At 29.5% G+C, this 8,251-nt stretch overlaps 1 protein-coding gene across 1 annotated transcript; it reads right to left on the bottom strand.

Annotated features, from left to right (window-relative positions):
* Positions 1 to 4,482: 4,482 nt before the first annotated feature.
* Positions 4,483 to 6,323, bottom strand: LOC113370744 (ileal sodium/bile acid cotransporter-like). The gene is given in 3 exon segments (XM_026611434.1): positions 4,483 to 5,003; positions 5,006 to 5,116; positions 5,119 to 6,323. Coding segments are annotated over 3 exon segments (1,338 nt in total). The 5' UTR covers positions 5,855 to 6,323; the 3' UTR covers positions 4,483 to 4,512.
* Positions 6,324 to 8,251: the final 1,928 nt, after the last annotated feature.

The following is an 8,251-nucleotide window of genomic DNA, read 5'->3' as shown; positions in this document are numbered from 1 at the left end:
TATATCATCGTAATAGCAATTTGTTAACGAAATTTTTTGGCTACTAATGTTAATGTTCATTGGCAGTAGTAGTATTAGGAAGGATACTAATAAATGTTAATTGTGTTTACTTTATTGATTAGAATAAATTTTATGATCAGTATTAGTAACGTACATTAAAGTACAGAAAACTAGATCTTTACTGATCAAAAACAAGTCGAGTCATTGTTTATATACAACCGGTACAACCTATTTGGCGTCTATGTCTACATAAAGCAGGTATATTTATGAACAGTTTCTGTTATGCAATGTATAAGATATAGCTTGTAGCATCAATACAAAGAATTATTTGCATTACAAAAATTTATTTAAAATGAAACCATCGATCCCATCCGCCTCCATTAATCAACCCTCAAGCAATTAGCAATCCATTGCTTCTTCTAATTCGATTCAGCATAATTTATTCATTCCAACATCTTCGATTTTCATTAGCATAGAACCCTCTAATTATTCTCCTGTTGCATTGTCACGAGAACTTTGTATATCCGAATCGAATTTTTATCCAGAAAATTAAATTAACGCATATCAACGTAATGCAATTTTCAAGCCCCATTGACCCTTACCATAGTATTGATGTAATCTAATGTGATGGTTCCAATTATCTGCAGAATTCATCTGTTTCATCTATCAAGTGGCCGTTGCAAAGAGTAGGGAGAAAATGGGAAAATCATTCGTGATTAGTCCGCATTAGACTCAAACGCTTTGCCATGTTACAGTTTAAGTAAGTTAAACTATTACGAGGAGCTGGCGGGGGATTCGAATTACCTATCGACGGCCGAATTGCGTTTGCAACCCACTACCCAATACCCACGACCCACTACCCACTATTCGATTCCATCCCCATGTGGAATAATATATTGATAGGCAACGAACTAAAAGGTGATCTTAGCAAAAAGTAAGCATTTGGCGATGTTATTTACATAATTTGCATAATGAAGTATCAATATCAATTCAAGAAATTGAAAAGTAGTGGACGCTAAATATTCTAATTAAAAGTGTTGTACCTAAAGCATGCTTAAAAATTAAAATCACTCACCATCATCGCGCATCAGCTCCTTTGGACCATAACCATCACTAATTTGAGATCTAAAATTTAATAAAATATATAGATTCATAGTAGATTTGTAAGATAAATTGTTAAATTTAATTGAAATACATAAATTACCTTGTGATCTCACAAAACACGAAACTAACTGTATAGTTTTTAACACAACCCGAATCGAAAGCACCTGAAAAATATATAGCATAAAATTAGAATAGTATCTAGATTATTATATACGTAATTTAATATTACATTATATATATATATATCTATATATATATATTATATATACACAAACAGAATAGAAATTTAATTCACCAATAATTGCTATGAATATTTCATACTTCATCATTCAGATCCATGAGTAAATCATAAAAAATTTGGTATAAACGATATAAAATTACGCGGTGTATTCTATATTAATTTTTATTTAAAAAATTTTAACTAAATTTATTTTTGTGATCATATTATTGTTAATCTTAACATTATAAAAGCAACAATTTAATAAAATCCACTCTGTCTGAATTTCACATTCATTTTCAGAAACTTATTCTGAACAACATTCTATTTTGCCAGTTTAGAATAATCAGTATAATTTTTATTGACCACATTCATGGTTGTTTTTATGTTTTTAACAAAGCAGAAATCAACTAATTAATATAACATTGAAAAATTCTAAAAAAAAATCCATAATTAATACAATCTCATCCTAATATTTCAATTTTTATTATAAAAAAGTTATTTGAAACAAAATATATATGCCGAACTTTATTGAAGAAGTTATACGCGGAATTGTTTGACAAGAAATGCATTTATTGCCTCCAAATATTAAAAAAAATTTTAGAAAAATCATAATAAGAACTTTATTTTTTTATATTAAAAGCTATCAATTCAATTAGAATGAATTTATTCAGTACATCGATTTTACCCTAAAATATATACGTATGTTCCGAAAGTTATTCGGCCTCTCACCTTTATTTAGATGTTTACTCTTCCAAGCTTAGTCCGAAAGTGAATCGATCGAACGCAATTGCCGATTGCACAATGACGAACAAAGATTTAAAAACAAATTTTAGGATAGGATATCCTTATACAAATAGTTGACCTCAGGCGCCTCTTGAGGCAATTGAAATAAGTAGAAAGGTAAGGTCTGCTCCAGGTATATGTGTCTTGTCACAATCGATAACCGATATTTATTTTGAATAATGCAAACTGGAATAGTCAGTTTGATACTAAAAAACTAAAAATTTTACTTTAAAATTTGATAGCATTATTTGCAAAATACGGAAAATATTGTTATACCACTTGTTATTATATTTACATATATATTTTATAGGTAAAATGATTAAATTTACTTATTTGTAATATAATATTCCTTAAATAATTCCAAATCTATATACTATTTAAAGTTTCTTTGAAGTTTTATTCTTATGAGAAAAAATTTAAATTATAAAAATATTGCTCTGTTAATCTGTTAAAAGTTGAATAATTTACACACAATTTGATGTGATGTTTATAATTTTAAAAAAATACGATTTTGTACTGACAATTTAGCAAAAATATATAATTTTCATGAATATGATAGTAATTAGCAGTAATAAACCTTCAACATATTTCATATTAAATGATCATAATGCAAAGTAGGAAATGAAAATTGATACTATGAGGCAAATGACTACATAAACAAAAATTTGCAATTTTATTCTTGCAAACGTATATCTACTATGAAATGATATATTCATATTACAAAAGTTAAAAAAAAAACATCAAAATGTTCATCAATAATATACTCCAACATTTTACTCATATTGATTGCTATCTTTGCACATTTTAAAAAATTAAAGAGACTGACTTTTTTACTATCTAGCAATTATTATTTATTAATTTTGTATGAGCTGAATCAATTTTTTATTTTAATTATTGTAACACAATTTTAATTATTTTATTATTTTTTGACTGATGAATAAATAGTTTTCATATTATAATTGTATGTTCGATAAATTATTCATGCAAACATAATTTTTTTGTTAATTTGTGATAACATATGAATTACATATTTTGATAACATTGTTTAAAATATAATGAGTAATTTATTAAGTGATAGTTACACGTATTCTGATTATTCGATATCTTAATTTTATTCATTAGATACTATATATTAATATATTATGTTTTAAGTATCTCTGGTGTAAAACAGCTGATCAATTGAAATGATTTTGTGAACACGTGGGTTTTATTCCAGGATTAAGAATTAATTTATTTTATATTTTAAACTTTTATAATATATATTGTTCTTTGCATTATCATAAGTAAAAAAGAACAATCATATAGACCGAATCGATTTTATAACGCAATATAAACTCATTTCATAATCGAATGCTCATTTCATATAAACAATAATATTGTATTTTAATCAATTGCATTTAATTTATGCACTTTTGTAAACAGAATGAGGCTGTATGAGAACTTTAAAGCCCACTCGCAATTAAAAATGATTAAATAATTATTTGCTTTCAATTAAAAATTGTTAAATATAGATACATTTGTCAAGATAATTTTGGAAAACGGTAGATAAGATATCAAAATAATTCTAGTCATTTATGATTATTTTAAAATATTCATCTTACAAATTTGGTACACACAAAAATATTGTTAAGTCATCTTTATTAGTCAATTAGAAAATTATGAAATATTAGAGAAAAAGTTTGTAAGAAATGTGCCATTATTCTGAATAATAATATGTCGAGGATTTAAATTTGATTTTAAGAATATTGTACCGCGTGTAAACATTACAGAAATTTAAAAGTTAAACATATTCAAATGTTATGAATTACACAGTGGGAATTCCAAAATGCAATTTATACATTCAAAGTACTGCGTCAATAATATATTACAAATGCAAATAATAAAGAAATAAAAGATTTCATTATGATAAATATTTAATATAATTAGTTATTAGATATAAACAACAATACTTTAAGTAACAATAACTGGAAATAATTTTTTCTTACAACTATTATATACACTGATATACATAGTAAATCATGATGTAGAGATTATCTTTCAGATTTGCCTATTAACAATAAACATTTAACAATTACCAATAATTAAAAATAAATTACTAAGTAACTATTATATACACTGATATACATAGTATTTACGAATTTGAAATGTTTTACAAACATCTGTGATAATTTCATATAACATATCAAACCACAACATGGTACGAAATATTTCCATATGAATAAACTCCATATGATAATATCATTATTGAAAATTTTTGACTCATCAAGACTAACAAGTTGATATATTTATACTTATCAATATGTGGTAACAAATTCATTGTAAAATTCAGATAATAACTTTACATATCTATGTACAATTATTAAAAATTAATTAAATTTATAAAAGTGATGCCATTTGAGAAATTATTAAGGAGCTGCGATCATAGTCGACGAATTATCCTTTTTGAGAGGTACTTGGTCAGGGCTGATACAAAACTTTTGCCTGCATAGTTTGCAAAAATAGATCAGCATCAAGGGTATCGGCGTCATAATCGCGACGGCAACTGGTACCACTGTTGTGAGATCACCCTCGGGCTGTGGCAACGTGAAACGTAACAAAAATATTGATATTCCCGTATTCTGTATTCCAGTTTCTATCGCGATGGCTAGTATATCACCCGGGGGTTGTCTGAACGCTTTTCCACCTATAAAACCAGCCAAGTATCCGAGCCAAGGCAGACCCAGCCCGGCTACTACGATTTGCCATGAAAACAGTTCAAACATGTAAAGGTTAGCTACAGTGGCGAATATCACTATAAATAAAATGAGTATTGTCGATGCCGGTTTCAGAATCCTCACTAAAATTCTTGTCAACCTCGGCAAGTATTTCTGAATGCAAAATCCAATGGCCAGTGGTAAACTAAGGCAATTGCGTACATGCCTATTTTATCATAAGGTACCGCAAGATCTCCAGAATCAAATATGTGCTTTCCTAAAGTGAATATCCATAAAGGCATCATTCCAAATGCAGCAATGTGCTTATGGTAGTCATTGTTACCGACAAATCTAAATTTCCGCCTAAGATAAAAGTCCATATATTGGAAGCGCCACCTGCTGGACTGACTCCCGTGAAGAACAAGCCCAATGCCATTTCATGGTTATTAGGAAACAGCACCCGTCCAAGGGCATAACTTATGAGCGGCATAAACAAGAACTGTGATACAAAACAAACAGCGGGACCGATTGGTTTTCTTATAATATTCGCCGCGGCCCTCCAGTCGATTGCTGCCCCGAAATTGATATACAGCACAGCCACTAGGGTAGCAACCCCGCCGGTAAACAAATGATCCAACAATCGCATGCGGCGAATTACTGTCACAGTCAATTCATTTGTTGATTCTTCACTAGTTCCATTCTTGAAAAACACCTTACACGAAATTTTAGTCTTGCCCAAAAACACGGCAGTAACATTCACTTGGGTACACAGACTTTCATTACACTGTTTGGGTTGAAATTCTGAATTAGGGACACTCGCGACATGTGTGGTTTCGGAAGTGAACTGCACTGATTTTAAATCGGCTAAAGACAGCTGTTTGAAGACAACGCCTATTGTGTGGACATCATCCATATCCATGCGAAAAGGACCTGTTGAATTCGTGTTGGTGTCCCATTCCACCTTCCACGCCTTACAGGAGGTCCACGTGTAAGGGCAGAGAAAAGACAGGAGCAGCATCCATCCTTTGGGATTATTTTTAAAACCACCGCCCATCTTCAACTAATATAAGTAATTATTCCTTGACAACCAACGTGTACGTGTACTATCAAGTACACATAATTAATCAAAACTTATCAAAACCGGTAACAATGTAATAATTTATCAATCGATAAATGAGTACGTGCGAATTCGCAAGTACTTGCTGTTATCGTACGAATCTTGTTGTGTTACGTCACGAAGATTTGGAAGTATAAAACACATTCATTAAAAATAATCAAACAAAAAGTATACGGAGTCTTTCAATACAAGAGCATCGAAAATACAACACATAGAAAATAAATATTTAATTCACATTCACAGTTAAACGCGACACAGCCGTCTCTAATTGACACACATTCAGAACCTACTTGTAGGAACTGAAAGTAGAACGAATTCTTTATATTTATAAAAGCGACAAGCGATTTTTAAAGTTTTGTTTTTAAATAATTTAGTAAATGAAGTATTCGCAAACACTATTAGAGCATTGTGCGATTAACCAGTTTTGCACGAGTGAATTATTTATTCGAAAAAATCTCTCCAGCTTCGTCGGGCGTCGTGCGAGTCCGCAGCGCCGCATCGACGCTCGTAGCCATTACATGCCTCGTGTCCATGATAGCGGATTCGTTTTATTTATAAATTAGTGGAGTGACGAGACGAGAAATTAGTGTTGGAAATATGAATTTATATTCCTTCGATCGAATCATATGCACGAAACGTGAATTGACAATTTTACTTACTGTATTATTAACGTTATTGCTATGACCTTCATAAATTGAAAGTATACAAACATGAACTGATAGGATTTACAGTATTTTTGTAGACGCTTGCATAAAACGTGTGTTTAACACTAAACATGATGATAAACTCATAACACATCATTTAATCGTAGCGAAATCAGTTTTAATAATAATTTATTAATATATTTTGCAATCTAAGCATGATTCCAAATAAAATAATCCTTCCCAGACATCTGCTGCATCAAGTTAATAATATTATCATTAGAAAAATTTTGATAATTTTCTAAATAACTCTCTAAAAAATCTACGTTGTCAAAGAGAAGTATAATTACAACAACTCATTAAACAGTTAAGTTCAGGTCGCAGTTCAAAAAAATTATTTTGCAACAATTCATTTATTACACTAATTTATGATTCTTATAATTCATGATTTTTATAAACTTCATAGATATATAGTTTTTAAATTTTTATAAATTTTGCTAAAAGATTATTTCACTTGGCTATGTTTTCCAAAAATACAATATACGTTCAAAATTCAATTATACTAGTATAAAATTATTTAAATTCATTCCTAAAAATTCAGTGATTATTGCACTTGAAAAAAAAATAATTAGTGCACTAAACCTTCCTGCAATTCTTTTAGAAAAGATTTAAGTTTGCAATTCAAAATACTAATTCACAAATAACATGCTCAAAAAATTATCCGAGTTAATGACCTCAACATGATTTAGCATTTCAAATAAAAAATTCAAATGTTTATATAAAATTACTTAAAGAAAATTTTGAGTCATAAAATCTGACTTAATTGTTAAATGAATATTCTGAATTTGGTTCATCTTACCCTTATAAATTAATTAATAATAATTGAAAAAATATATTGATAATAGTCTAAGAAAAATATATAAATCTGGTATTTTTAGAAATTTATATTGTCCTACAAATATAATTTCATTTATTATTTTTCACTACGGTTACTTATTGAATTCTTACTTTATTATAACATTTATCTAAAAAATGTAAGGTTGATTTCAACTCTTTTTATTTCACTTAAAAATATGAATCATAATATGCTTTCTAAGTGGAAGCAGATCTTACCAGCATTGCTACAATCAATTAAAATATATCATAATTATAAGAAATGTCATTTGGATCGCGTGCTAATGTAAGATATATCAAAATAGATAGGAAAACTTGACCTAGAGGAAAAGTCAACAAAATAGCTTATAGGATTATTAGTTAGTTCTAATTGATGTTTAAGAATACAATTACTATTTTTTTTACGGACAAGCGTAAACCGTATAAAAAGGACATAGAACGCTCGCATATCTACCATCCTCTTAATAGAAGATCGGTATGTATTCGTATTCAAATTGCATCGACTAATGCACCGAAAATTCCATTACTATTATGATTAACTTTCGTGGCAATCCGAAAGCCCCGAATTCGTTAATCTGTGCCCATTTTGAGCCGCAGATATGTTTCGCAATCGCACATCCTGAGGTCATAAATTAAGCGGGCGGCCCGATCCGCCACCGGTGGAAATATCGCATGTGCTACCGCTAAGCTTGTGCATTAACTGTAAACTTATACAAAAGGATTATGCGATTTCCAGTCATTTATCTTATGAACATGGTCTGGTACTCGTGTGTACACACTAGTACTTGGCTTTATTAAT

Source organism: Ctenocephalides felis, unplaced genomic scaffold (genome assembly GCF_003426905.1).
Source record: "Ctenocephalides felis isolate EL2017-DRISC unplaced genomic scaffold, ASM342690v1 CF-g0.4_SCAFFOLD_01492, whole genome shotgun sequence".
In the NCBI taxonomy this organism is placed as follows: Eukaryota; Metazoa; Arthropoda; class Insecta; order Siphonaptera; family Pulicidae; genus Ctenocephalides; species Ctenocephalides felis.
Note: the sequence above shows the minus strand (reverse complement) of the source record. Positions and strands in the feature narration are given on the sequence as shown.